The sequence below is a fragment of the Anser cygnoides genome, chromosome 3, assembly GCF_040182565.1.
Source record: "Anser cygnoides isolate HZ-2024a breed goose chromosome 3, Taihu_goose_T2T_genome, whole genome shotgun sequence".
In the NCBI taxonomy this organism is placed as follows: domain Eukaryota; kingdom Metazoa; phylum Chordata; class Aves; order Anseriformes; family Anatidae; genus Anser; species Anser cygnoides.
This window is the reverse complement of record NC_089875.1, coordinates 97,897,625-97,911,864: the sequence shown is the minus strand read 5'-3', so window position 1 is coordinate 97,911,864 and position 14,240 is coordinate 97,897,625. Positions and strand designations below refer to the sequence as shown.

General features: G+C 44.1%; 1 protein-coding gene across 1 annotated transcript; it reads right to left on the bottom strand.

Annotated features, from left to right (window-relative positions):
• Positions 1 to 5,434: 5,434 nt before the first annotated feature.
• Positions 5,435 to 13,866, bottom strand: LOC106030436 (glutathione S-transferase-like). The gene is made up of 6 exons (XM_013172284.3): positions 13,739 to 13,866; positions 13,060 to 13,111; positions 9,599 to 9,731; positions 9,128 to 9,269; positions 7,942 to 8,073; positions 5,435 to 5,725 (listed from the first exon to the last, which is right to left on the bottom strand). Exons 1-6 carry the CDS (start codon positions 13,823 to 13,825, stop codon positions 5,600 to 5,602), a joined length of 672 nt encoding a protein of 223 aa, XP_013027738.3. The 5' UTR covers positions 13,826 to 13,866; the 3' UTR covers positions 5,435 to 5,599.
• Positions 13,867 to 14,240: the final 374 nt, after the last annotated feature.

The following is a 14,240-nucleotide window of genomic DNA, read 5'->3' as shown; positions in this document are numbered from 1 at the left end:
ACATGCAAGCAAGGTCGACGTGCTGTGTGAAAATCTGCTGAATCACCCTGACTCTGATTGCGAGCGGGGATATTCTTCTCGTGTTACATGGAGAGGGTTATAACTGTAGTCAAACAAAGAAGTGGGATGTTGCAGTACAGGTCTCTCTCGTTCAGGTCCTCCCCGCAGATATACTTTGCTGCTGTATGGCTGAAGATGATCCCCATCCCACCAATTTCCACCACCAGTGCCTGTTAGACCAGCGTGGTCCATGCTTGACAATAAAACGAACAGAATTATTTAGAGCTGGAACAGAAGGAAGAGTCATCGAAATGGTCACCACATCAAAGTCTTGTCTTTTAGGAGGTGCCTAGTCGAGGTGAGCACGCCACAGTGTGTGTCCCAGGGCATCCACCAGCCTCCTGCTGCTGCGGTGAGACCAGCTGCCGGCCCTGCAGGGTGTCCTGCAGCTCTGACCATGCCTCAGAGAGCCCCAGATGAGAGCAGTGGAAGCCCACCACAAGTCACCCAGATTTTGCTCATAATTTGTTCATATTTTATAATGAAACAGAACTCTGCATAAGAACGTTTTGCTTGCTTGCTTGCGAAAGGACTGCTTTCCCTTCTAGGCTTCTGGGAGTGCTGACATTTACTTTCAGCATTTTTTTTTACGCGCTAAGCGGTGTGTCTCCAGCTTTGTTGGACAAATATGACTTATCACCCAGAGCCCTGGGGTAACGCAGGAGATTGAAGGTTTCTCTGTGCAGACCTATGCACTGAGGTGTGTCTGGTGAAGTCTGTGCACATGCCAACTCACTCTTAGGTAGAGTAGCTGCCCAAACTTTTGCAAGCCTGGCTTTGGCAAAGCCCAGAACTGTAGGAAATATCCCAGAAGATCTAGAGACTACCCCTACATGGGCTTTAACTCCACTGTACTAAAAGAATGCAAGGTAAGAAAACATGAACTTGAGCATGAAAGCTGATCACAGTGTAGACAACCTGTGTGAAACTCATCTCACCTAACCTTGTAGACACTTACATCTAGTCCATCTGTCTCACCTCCTTTAAATTTGTCTGCATCCAGGTAGGAGGTATCCCTCACCAATCACTTGAGCCACAGCTGATATCCAAACCAAAGCCAGCAGTATGCACTCAGAAGGTAGATGGATTTCTATCTTGCATGCCTGAAGGCATCTGATCTCTTATGTTCTTCTAGGTTCAGACTGATCATCCAGGAGTTAAGGCTAGGGGAAATCTCAAATATACCCTGATGATTTAGGAGTGAATATTCACCACAGCTGCTGCTGATGACCACCAGCTTGCTTCCATTTGGTGTCTTCTTTTAAAATAGTAAGGCATAAATAAATATATATAATAATCACATTTTTTTTTCAGACATGACACCAATTTCCTGACAAAGCATAGAAAAACTTTGTGCCATCAGACATTGTGGATTTTCCTCTCTACATAAAACACGTCAGAATTATGTTAGTTTGGTTTGGAGCTACGTTCAAAATTATGAGCCAATATTTAAAAGGTAAAGGAAATAGGTGCGCACACAAACTGTTGTGTCTTACTGAATTAACAGGGGAAAGAGGGCTTGTAGAGAAGGGAGCCTCAGCCGGGACTAATGAGACCTGCAGAGATATGCCCAGCCCTGCCTTGCTGAAAATATAAAGGGCAGCTCTGGAGTTTTCTATGATTTAAAACACTTGATCGTTGTTTTTCCAAACCAGTGCTGCATGTGTTCGGCGCACTCACACATTGTGTCCCATAAAACATTTCTCCACGCTGAGTTACACACGCTGAACCAGGCTGGGTAGGTACGCAACCAGACTATCTTATAAACCCAGGGATATGTTGTTTACAAAAGATAGCCTTGCAGTTATCCGCAAGATATCCCCGGGGTATTACCTGCTCACCGTTGCGTTTATAGCTCTCTCTGCACATTAACAGCACGCTGAGCTCCTGGGAAGCACATCTGCTGCTTTGAGATTTTCTTCAAGTTCCTTCTAGCTTGCTCCCTTTCTCTCTCCTGCTTAGTTTGTAGCCTTAGATTGTGTCTTCTTGGCAACTTTCAAGCTGTCCTCCTCACCTATGATTTTTCCCTATTTTCCCCTCCACATTTCCAACCTCCGGACCTTTCTCCTCAGTGGATGTGGTTTTCTCCCCATGGGAAGAGTCAGAATTCAAAAAGATAAAGTAGCATGTCATTGACAGGCAGGCAATTTTAGGATTTCCAGAGTATTTAATACCTGAAAACCCTCTCCTTAGCATCACCTTTTCTCATATCTTCTCAGCTTTCCTCCAGACGTCACAGAAAGGATCATAATATTTATCGAAATTCAAGGTTTTCTCAGAACACCGCTAGTAATGACTCTGAAATCGGGGGCAAGGGGGTTAATTTCCTTTGCAACTGTTCCTCCAAGCAATAACATGACACAAAACATCTCTGCTCTCAGATCACTCATGGCCTATGGTGAACCATGTCACTGTGTGCCCTACAGGTCCCCACTATCCCGGAGGGAGAGAGGTCACCAACCTGACTGCTAGCTCTGCCCTCGGGAGTCAGCAGTATAACAGCAGAGAACCGATGGGAAACACAAGTTCTGTTTTGAAACCCAAAGTGGGCATGGAAAGAAAGACTTCTGCACCAGGTAACTCTGCATTTGTCTGCCTGCTCCCGACAGTGCCCCCCAGCCCCTTGCTCCGCGGAGCCCGTGATGTCCTTATGGCTCCTTGACCTGCTTGTGCCCTCTGCCCCACGTTGCTTTAAAGCAACGCATGTCCTGTGCCAGCCAGCTCACCTCTGTGGGATATGCGATTTTATCTGTAAGTGCACATCTCCTACAGAATTAGGCTGCAAATGCGGTTTGTTAGAGATTTTCCAGCACACTTATTTTCAGAAAATTAACTCTCTTGCTTAACTTACCTATAGGCTTGACAGCACTACGGGACATGCTTTATTATCTTTTTAAATCCTTCTTACAATAGTAATAAAATTTTACAGGATAGCTCCACCTTACACACACACGTGAATAGCTCACATAAGAACATATTCTACTTGACTTCTCTTTATGCCTAAAGGTGCACTTGAGTGCACAATTTGCTAGCACTGGCTGTTTGAGATATAACTGTAATTAGGCACAGCCTTGGTCTCAGATGAAGAAATACTGCAAAAAAAAAAAAAAAAAAAAAAGTTCTGGTGTTTGCAGGTCATAGCCCCAGGGCTGTAGAATTGTACTAGACATATCGGTAAAAGATAAGTTGCCTCTGACAAAATGCAGAGCATATTCTGTTAAAAACCCCACTTCGTCTTGCTGCACCCTCACAGAAGCGATTGTCCTTCTGTTTTACTGCTAACGCAAAGAGGAGCTGATGGGGAGCAGGTGAGTGGAAACAGATTTTTGTCACTCCAGCAGCACAGAGAAGTGTATGCTTAATTCAACAGCTGCTTTTAGCTGTGATTCTGTTACTGCTTGTTTCTGCAATGCTTGCAGGAGACAAAAATTTTGAGTTGCCTGTCCCTGCTGAGGAAGAGACCGCAGCTACACATAGTGGCACCACTCTGAAGGGAGCGTGTAGTTTCTGCTAGCTGGGAGAGCATGGAGGGAAAACAAGCCATCTGCAAACAAAGTCCATTCTTCTGTTTTCTCTCTATCAGATTCATTTTCCCAATCTTTTGTAATTTCCTTTCTTTCTACACTTTTGTTGTGGAGATATTAAACATCAGGTTTTGCTACTGAATATTTTATTTTTTTAATTTTGTTGAGAGATTTTCATTCTCAGACCCATTTCTGAGAGGTGTTATATTAGTTCTGTGGGGCTGATGAGTCCATTGGGGCTAAAAGTTGGCCAAGGCCACTGCGTCGGACAGCAGCACGAGCTGCCACAGGGCTGCAGGCTGGGCACATCTGCTCGATATTCCCTCTGTGCAGGTGCTGCCCTGTCACATCAAGCCCCACCTCAAAGCAGTTTTTTTCTGCCGTGAGTGTTTGTAAGCCCACGTGTTTTTGTTATAAGTTGGAGTTCACCGGGGAGGAGGTCTCTGGGCACAGGCCCAAGTGCACTAGCTTTCTTGTAGGGACAATAAAAGTCATTGGTTAGTGATGGGACTTGGTAGGTCATGTTGATGTTGGACTTGATGATCCTGAAGGCCTTTTCCAGCCTAGATGACTCTGTGATTCTATGTCTGGTGGCATGAAATAGCAATGTGCACCACAGCACCTCAGCCACACAGGTGCACCCCTGGCATTGCTAGCTACTAACAATTTCACATACCTTCCCTGTAAAATCCAGCCCTCTGAGCATCCAGGAGGCTCCTCTAAGGCTTCCTGTGATTCCCATAGGGTTAGGTAGTCACCACCAGGTAGGATGACCAGTTTTTTTGGAGCCAGGTGCCGATGCCAGCCCTACCCCGCAACGGCTGCCACTGTCAGGCCCTATAGCTCAGGAGTTGGAGAAGCCATCCGGTGTGAAAGCCATGCAGGTTTGTTCCTCCCTTCAGCCTGAGCTTCTGACCCTAATACCAGACCAGGGAATCTTTTGGGTGGGACATTCTTCATTGCTCACATTGAACCAAAGTCACTTTTCAAGAAACTTTAAATAGTTTTTGAGGATAATGAGCACAACTCACTAAATGATTAGTGAAGTTACATGTAAGAGGGGAGATTAATAATAACAGAAATTTATGCAACCTTATTGCATTTTTAATGCGCCTGAGTTGTCCTAGCCATGAAACCTGCCTGTTCCCTGACCCCACTTCTCCCCTCCCTTCTTCCAAGTCTTGAATACTTGCTGGTATATATCTGCACTTATCTCACAGGTGCTTACAGGATTTGGTGGCAGTTGAATGCGGGGATGGGTTTTAGAGTTAGGGGCTAAATTTTTTTTTAGCATGACATCATAAGAGCAGTCTGCAATTTTCAAGGAGAGCCAAGAGGGGACACTCAAAGCAAGGAAGGCTCAGTCTGAACAGCACCAGAACAGGCAGGTGTAGCACAGCTTCTGGAAGAGGAAAAGAAATTTTGACTTTGTTTGTGACAGTAAGAGGGATGGTGACAGGGCACAGGAAGTACCCAAGGAGTATGCCACAGAGATTTGGCTTTGGTAACAGTAGATGAAACTAGTATTAATTTGTAAGTCTTACACAATGCTGTAAAAATAATTCAACATAGGGAGTTACCCAAATTGCTGTTGAAGCTAGTCTATTTCTTTAAAGGATAAGTGATTCAGCAAATCTTCAGCTCTTTTTTCTTTTCAATGGTTCTGATTTTGAAGACTATTTTCATACTGAAAATATTTTATTCAAGTTACAGTCTGTCAAACTAACACCATATTGGTCTTTTTTCCAAAGCAATAAACTTCCCTACCCTGATAAATGGTTCTTTGCTTCCATAGTCCTTTGTTTTCATGTTTTGCCAAGCATTAGATACAAATAAAGACAAATCTGCTGTCACATTGTCAGAGTAATCAGAATTTCAGGTTTTATTTATTTATTTTTTTTACCATTGGTTGTAAGTACAATGCTATTTTACTGAGCTTCCTATTTCCTTTAAGGGGTTTGGTTTTGTTGTTGTTCTCCCCGGTATTTTGGGCCTTGCTGAAGGTAACAAGGCATTCAGTTTAGATTAAAAATCGACATCACAGTTGCCACATAATTGTCATCTGGTGGGGGCTTCCTTGCGCTGCCAGGCTGCAGGAACTTCTTAATTGTAGGCACGTTGCTCATTTTTGTTTTGAAGGCCTAAAAAATAAAAGCAAGAGAGATAAATCCCAACTAATCCAGCAGCAAAGAGTGCTCCTTGCACAGGACACAGGACAACTACTTCCCCCTGCTGATTGAAGGGATCCTAGCATTCATTTAGTGTGCAGATCTAAGCAGCTTCCTTCTGACTAACAGGAGAAGGACCTGCAAAAAGCCTGCTCTTACCAGCAAAAGCAGTGTTGGAGCAGACAATATCTAAAACTCTGCTGCCTGAAAGAAACTGAAGGTAAAAATTCAACATCCAGGGCATCAAGGATTGTTTTTAAAGGTCCACGAACACTAACCAAGCTCGTGTCCTTTATCTTTTCTTTGCTGGTTGTGATAACAACATGATTTCCATGTTTACCACATTATGGATGTATCTGAGCTCTGTTTATATCTAGCATGGCCACTGTTGTCACATTGTGCCAGCTCTTCTAGGATTGCATGGGTGAGGTGAAATGGCTGGACGCATCCTTGGCTCATCTCAGTTGTCCAGTAGAGGACGTGTCCACTATGCGTTGCACATTAGGGTAGACAAACTATTTACACAGAGCTGGCAGATGTGACACAGGCCTTTGGGGAGACCTGTTCCCTTCTGGGGTAGTGTCTGGAGGCCACAACAGTGATTAAGGCAGACTTGGGCATCTGAGGTGACAAGAGAGGCCTGTGTCAAGCCAAGCTTCCTGAGACCTCTTACTGTAGCAGCTGGAGATCCCACAGTTAGTTGAGAGATCTTACATACACGAGCACCACCTCTAACAGTGGGGCTAAGGGAGAGGAGCTTCACCGAGTGACAGCTGTTTCTTGCTGGCAGATGTATAAACATAATTTCCTCTTCCTTAAAAGCACAGGAAAGATAAAGGGGAATGCAAGAAGGAGCAAGAAAAGTAAAAACTGCAAAGTAAGTAAACATCAATTTTAGAAACTTTTCTCTACTGGCAGTGAAGGAATCCCTTACAACTAAGCCATGGCTTCAGCAAGACTGTGACCATGCCTGGTGGCTAAGATATTTTCCCAAAAGATGGGAGATAGAGGCCACAATTCCTGAGGCCCAAAAAACTGCATACAGGTTGTAGTATGGCACATGTTGCTGCCCACTTTGTGGCTGAAGCACTTCATTTTGTCACTCTAAATTCAGACTTAAACTACTGGGGTTGAGATTTGGGGGAAAAGAAAAAAAAAAAAAGAATTCCCCTTCTTTCCATTCTCCTCCCTCTCCTGACACCTCTTCCTTATCAGCTCCAAGCAGAAAATCTAGCTGCTGTAGTCTGATGCTGCACTCTTTCTTTTGTCAAGGGCATTAACGACAAAGTCTGAGTGCATCCTTCAGGTTAACAGTTTCTAAGCACAAAGAAGAATGACCTTAATGATAGAATTGTCAACCCAAATTTGCCTGATTCCTGCACTGCTTTATTTACCAAGATTACAGGCACAAGAGTGGACTACTGAACAGTATTTGATTTTTCCAATCTCAGACTATTTGGCTCCACTGTATCTCAATTCTTTATGACTCCTGCAGGCTCACCCATTCACTGAGTTCTACAGTGTGCTGCATATCTGGAAGCTTCTCATTTCTGGTCAAATCTCACTGCGAAAGTGCCTTACTTCTGCTTGGTTTCATACTCTGTATATAGCACAAAAGCAGAGAATTGATTCTTGATGATATTGAGTTGATTTTTGAAAGAAAATGCTGGGTAATGCCAGGGCTTGAGTTCCTAGTCATGCTGTAGAAGTCAGAAGTGGTGAGGTTAATAGGATCCCAAATTTGTAATTCCAGCCAGTACAGAAAATGACACGCTGCACTGTACTCTAACATGTTGATCTATATCACAGCCTTAATTTGTTATCTAATATTAGATAGCATCTACAGGCAGGAAGCAGGAAAATGAAAACAGGGCAGCTTACATCAGTGATCCCCTTAGGTCGACATTAATTCTATGGAGAAGGCATACAACAAAGGGAGTATCCCTCCAAGAGGTATCCCTTAACAGGGTTAGCCAGGGGCACAGTGTCTTACAATGGATCAACCAAATCCATTCCCCGCTGTGTTCCATATTAAACAAACATAGACAGGAATAGTCTGTTGAACAGCCCACAGAATTGATTTACATAGAATGGAGAGATGATCACTTCAGGATTGTCCCAAAATTAAAGTTGTGAGGTCGTGGTACTGCACGGTTCCTGAATTCAGGCATGTTCAGTGACAAGATTACCTGCAGCTGAGGAAACCCAGAAAGCACAGCAGGTATTTTCTCCTCCACTGCTAAAATGACTTCCAATAGCTGAACATCTGCCCAGCTGAATCGGTTGCCCACAAGAAAGTCTTGGCCGTGTTGTTTCAAAACCTGTAGAATACAAGAGAAGAGGAACTGCAGATGAGAACTGGATGTACGATGCCCAGCAGCTAAGTCTCATGGCACAGCTGTAGAGCTGAACAGCAATTGTAACTGAAATTTCAGCTTTTAGTTGCAAGGCTGTGAGCCCAAGTCACTTCATCAATGTCGGAAAAAAATCTTGCAGTATACAAATTACAAACTTGGGTCACTTGGTAATGATGAATGACAAAAGGTACAGGGAAAATGGACAAAACCACAGACTCGAGTAGGCTATTAAGAGTCATAGCATTAGAAATAGGGATAATGGAGGAATTAAAGAGTAACTCAGAATTTATAAAATGGCCATTTAGATACTTCATTTCAGGTTATGTCCAATGTCCAGGAAGCAAACTCAAAAATGCAAAATTACAATAGCTAACCAAAGAGAATCTCTGCCTTTGGGAGCAAGTTATTATAGTCATAAGACCTTCTAGGATGTTCAGCCTTTATTATTGTTTTCCATCAAAGCTAGATGGATGTTACAAAAGTGAAAAATGTTGCCAGATGCCTGAGTCATATGGGTTTGGTTTGTTGTCTCTAAAAGTGGGACGTGCAGAAATCTAGGATTTTTTTTTTTTTTTTTTTTTTTTTACTAAAGGAGCCCTAATATCATGGTGTTTTTGTCTCTCTAATTTATTTCCAAGGGATTTTTCCATTCTTCTAATGAAAATGCTCCAAATAATATTAAGTATAACAGAGAGGTGTGCTATGAACAAACAGAAGAACAGAACTTTTATCTCAAGGAAAAAAAAATCATACATGCTTGCTTTTACTTCAGTGAAAATATTTGCTGTGTAAGCTGCAAACATTTTGCTTTCTTTGCTTTCTAGCTGTTCAAATACTACAGCCCTGACAACACAAGATAACAAACGGAAAATTTGCTGTAGCATTTCCCTTTCTTTGTGAGAGCCAAGAAAGCTGAGGGATCGGATCTAGCCTGCACTACAAGCGTGTTCTTATTTTTGGGAAACTTTTTGACAATTGCAAGTACAAGATTTATACGCAGATCCTCACCATCACTTACCTTTTCAAAGACTGGGAAGTATCTCTTTGTTGCCTTCTCTTCAATTGAGGCAAGATTTTTCGCCTTTGCCTCAGCTGGAGAGAAAGGCAACATCATAACCATTTGCATCAGATCTGTTATTCCTTCCACATACATGTCGATCCTATCGGAGGAAGACAATAGACGAGAGCATGGGAGTTATTTCATCAGTTTTCTAATTAACTAAGGCAAATTATAGGAATTGTATACCACCACCATAGTGCCAATTTTCACAGCCAATACAAATACGAACTAAAATGACTAGAACCCTATTTCTGTTGAACAGGATTTCAGAAGCTTTGGTTAAAACTTAACAAAGGCTAGAGACCCCGTTCTTTATTGTGTTAACCTTTCTCACGCCTTTCTACTGGATTTACAGGATTACATCTGTTGTATGTAATGCAGCTATCAAATAACAGATTGCTCATCAAGTGAAACGAAATGTTACAGTACAGGGCTCTCTCCTTCAGGTCCTTCCCATAGAGGTTGTATTTCCCCGCTATGTAGCTGAGGATGGCCCTGGTCTGCACCATCTTCATCCCATCGATCTCCACCATGGGCAGTTGATGGAACAGCAGGTCTCCATCTAGGGCAGAAAGTTGAGGAAAAGCTTGTTAGTTCCTCCTGGACTTCCAGCTGTACAGGAGAATGCACTTCTTTTGGAGTGTAAATCATTGACAACTTGCCCTTATTGAACTCCATCAGTAATTTAACATTGTGGGAAAGATCAAATCCTGCTAATAGGCATCAGAGTTTTGTAGCTGGGTCACCACAGTGCAGCTGGGCCCCTCGCTCTGCAGCTCTGCCAGAGCTTCGCTGGCTGATGGGAACTGGCACCCCCTGCTCCTCTGCACTGCTGGACCCTGGCCCTGCTGGCAGGAAAAGACTCAGCCAGCAGTTGCAGCCCAAGGGATCGGTGGAGAATAAAGAGCCATGTTAAATCTGAACTTCAAAAAAAAAAATTCAAAAGTTCAATTATTTTGAATACAGATCAGTTTCTTGGCAGGACATAAAGACCACTGCCCCTGCCCTGGTAGTCCCCTTTTCTCCTGGTGCTGGAAGGAGTTTGGCTGATCCTTCATCGAGGCAGCGCCGAGAGCTCAGCTGCCATAAAGGTTCGGCACAGCAAAGCCAGTCTTTTCTACACCAGTTTTCTGCTGGACTAATTCCCTGTCTTTGGAGATACTCCCTGCTCCATGTACGCAGTCAGGGCATCCAAAGAACAACCCTGCCTTGTTAAAATCAGAACAAAACTCTGAATTTGAGTAGGCAGCTGTCACTTTGTACTGCTGAAAGTTAATCATTGATTTTAATTGCTTGATCTTAATCTATTCATTGCACCATATAAGAATTTATTTGCACAGAATAAGAATTTATTTTCATAGGCACTTTTGCCTACTTTCTTCTCCACAGAGCAGCTAAAATGCTTTGCTAACCTCAAAAAGATAAACCTTCTTCACTCATTCTACTCTAGAGAGTTCAAATGCTCTCTCTGTGGCAAGGAATAGCCTGCATTTGTTTCTCAGAAACATTCACAGATGGATCATATGTTATCGTATCCAGAACACACTTCCGCAGACTGAGGAAAAAACATCACCTGTAAGAACGCCCCCATCTAGTGCAAACACTATGGAATAGGAAAAACCGCAGCTACGCAAGGATACTTTTCAGCAGAAAGATGCACTAAGTGGATAATAAAATCTGACTTTCTGTCCCTTGACAAAAGGTGTGATGTAGCAAATGTGAGAAAAGTGAATGCCTGGTTTGTTTTTTATCTACAGAAAAGAATTTCTCTTATGACCGGCAGCAGGCTGCCTCCCTAACGTTGCAATGAAAACCACTTCACATAAGCCCTGCACAGAATATTTTTGCAGAATTTAAATCAGTTTGCCAGTCATTTTGCTGATTGTATTGTGCTGTGGGTGAGCAACCAGAAAAAAAAAAATCATCTAGACCAATCTGTCACAGAACAGCAGTGCTTCTTGACATCGGGGTAGCAACTTGGGCAACCTGTGGCCAAGCAGATTGAGCCAAGCTACTTGCTGTCAGGGCAGGGGTATGGGTCTGGCCAGGAGGATGCTCCTGACGTCTCTCAGCCTCCAAGGCAGCTGGCTGGCTGCAGACTGCATGCTGGAAACAGCCTCTGGCCCAGGCTGAATCCTTCACAGTGCTGGGGAACTGCTTAGATCGTCAGCTGCCATGGGCCAAAGTCACTCCTGGACCATCGTAACAGCGCGGTGGTGCAGAGCACAGCATTCCCCAGCAAAAGGTGTATTGGCATGGGAAAAAAAAAAGAAGAGGGAGAGGCAGTGGAGGGTTATTCATGTTCAGCCCTGCCTTGCACAGCTGGCAACATGCCAGCAGTCCTTTATCAGGTTGACTAATATTTGTCTTTCTCCAACTCATCGTACCAAAGCCCGCCTTTTCCTTTGTGTTCTCAGGTTCTTAAGCTCAATACACATACATGTAGAGGCTCTTGATCTTCTTTGTAGTATTTCCCTGTCCTTTTCATTGCCACTTAATTCTCCTCTCTGGCTGTGGATAGGCTTGGATACTCTATGCAGGATTATACCACCCCATCTGGATTAGGTATCCCTGAGAAGGAAATTCAGATTTGGGCTTTCACTACCTGAGATACCGTATTTAGAGCTCTATCTGCTGTCTGTACACTGCATGGCTCTCCCATATCACCAGATTCCCAACCAGATAGACCTGCAGCTGTAATTCTGATCTTACTGACACCGCTTTTGTTGGGTTGCTTTGTTCATTTCAGCTTTGCTGTCGCTCTTCTTTGAGCACAGCTTCCCCTTTCTGTGTAGGCAGCCAGAGCACAGCCAAGTCCTTTTCCAGGTGTCTTAGTATGTCTGGGCAAGTTCAGCCTGATGGTGTGCTGGGAGGTTTCTGTATAAAATGTCTTGGTCAGCAGGAAAACTGTGGGACAGGAGCGCTCTCTAGTGCCCCTCACAGTCCCCACTCCTTCCCTACCCAGGCACCAAGGTCTTCTCCTTCCAGGGTGGCTGCAGGGGGCTTTGCTGCTGGGTTTCATCTGACCAAGTCTGAAGGGCTGTGGCTGGGGCCATGCACTGGTGTTTGGGTACTGGTCTCCTTTCTGGCTTGCTGCTTTGACCACGTCAGGCTTCCCGCTGGTCTCTCTTCTGGCTTCCTGTATCTTTTTGTCCGGGGGAAGCTTCGTGGCTCAGGTACATCCTGCTCAGCTGGCCTGACACCTTATTGCCATGTCAAGCCCTACCTTAGACATCCAAAATTCCTCCCTGTTGTTTGCACATGAGGGTATACGATGTAAGGACTCTCACTGGTGTGCTCACACGGAACCTACTACAAAAGAAAACTCTTCCCTAGGAATTTTGGTGCCATGCAAGCCTTTCCACCTCCCCAAGGTTCAGATCCTACACAGGATGGGATCACACATCCCATCTTTCCTAGTTAACTCTACAACACCTCAGGCCAGCTGGCACAGAGCAGCCACGCTCACTCAACTCAGCTCTCTCTGCCTACACAATATGCTGGTCACAGCTAAAGGACATCTTGGAGATGGGCCTGGCCAGGTCCCAGGAGCTGCCTCCGAGAGTGCTGTGTGCCCAGGACCCATACTAGCAGTCCAACAGAATTAATAACCAAGTTGTACATAGGAATACAGCAACCCAAGTTGTACATAGGAACGTTTGCTATCCATGCTCAATGTATTACTAAAAACACAGTCATAGAAGCTGGGACTTCTAGCTTACAGGAGTTATTTAGCAATGCAAAGAGCATGTTACACAAAACTAGTATTTTGGTGTGCTAGGTGTGCACCTAGAATTTTGCATTGGTTTACATAAGCCAATTTTAAACCACAGATTTACCTAATTGGAGCAATTTTTTGAAAGACAATGCCTCAGGTATCATATTCTTACCTTTGACTAACTTTTCTAACTGTTCTTTTGTTTCCAAAAACTTCTCTTCAAACTGGAGAAGAAGAGAGAAGAACGTTACACGGCTGTACTTCAAACCTTCTTCTGTGAGTGGCTGCACATAACCACGAGCAGAACAACCCAACCAAGCCGGGCACGATGAGCTGGGTCTTCAGCTGCAGATGCCCTGAGGATTCCCCACCCGTTCCCACAGCCGGGAAGAGCGGAAGGGCCCGGCCACTTCTGCCTCAGCGCACAGGCGCAGAAATAATCAAAGCACAGACATCTACAGGAGGAAGACAGGTTGCAGCCAGTGCCAAAGGAAGCACGGGGTAAATCAGCCAACACCACGCCCAGAGCATGGAAGCCAACACCACCTTTTTTTTTTTTTTTTTTTTTTTTTTTAAGTATACAACTGGAAAACTCAGATTCATTAAGGGTCTTTAAAAAATTCCCCATCTTTACCCATTATGATTACTTCAGCGGACTCTATAGAACTGTAAGCTGCACAGAGTTTGCATCCCAAATACCAGCCACTGATCATGGTAGGTCCAATGCCACTGGCCAAATAAATTTCACCACCCTCCTCCAGTCACTTACACTCTGTGTGCATGTTAAATCGTTGCATACAGTGTCCAGTTGGAAACATCAGCCTGGAACAAGATGCCAAGTGTCAACTAACCTCCACGCCAGCCGCTGCCAGCAGCCATCGGATCGGCTCCATTCGCCCCCTTCCATTAATGTAGACGAGCCTGGGCTTCCCTGACATGCTGCTGAGCTCCTGGATCCCTGAAAGATATTAAGCTGAAAACAAATGTCTCATAAAGCTGGTGTAAGCATCATTATTTCATTATTTTGGGGGGGGGAGGGGGGAGGAGGAAAAAAGCCTTTTATTTTCACTATGCCTACTGGAATTGCCCATCCTCTAATTTAAAATATAAAATGAAAGATGCACCAGGGATGTGACACAGCCTATGCTAGGAAAGGAAAGATGTGCAGAATGGTAAAGCCTTTCCCAGAGCTACTAGGAAGTCTTTTTTTTTTTTTTTTTTAAATGATGCAAACACAGACATGCTTAAACAAGCGCTATGGATCCTGAGCTACTGGGGGAAGCTTGCTGCATTACAAGACAGTTATACAACGTCACTGAAAATCCTGCCACATCCCCAGGGTAAGTTATTCAG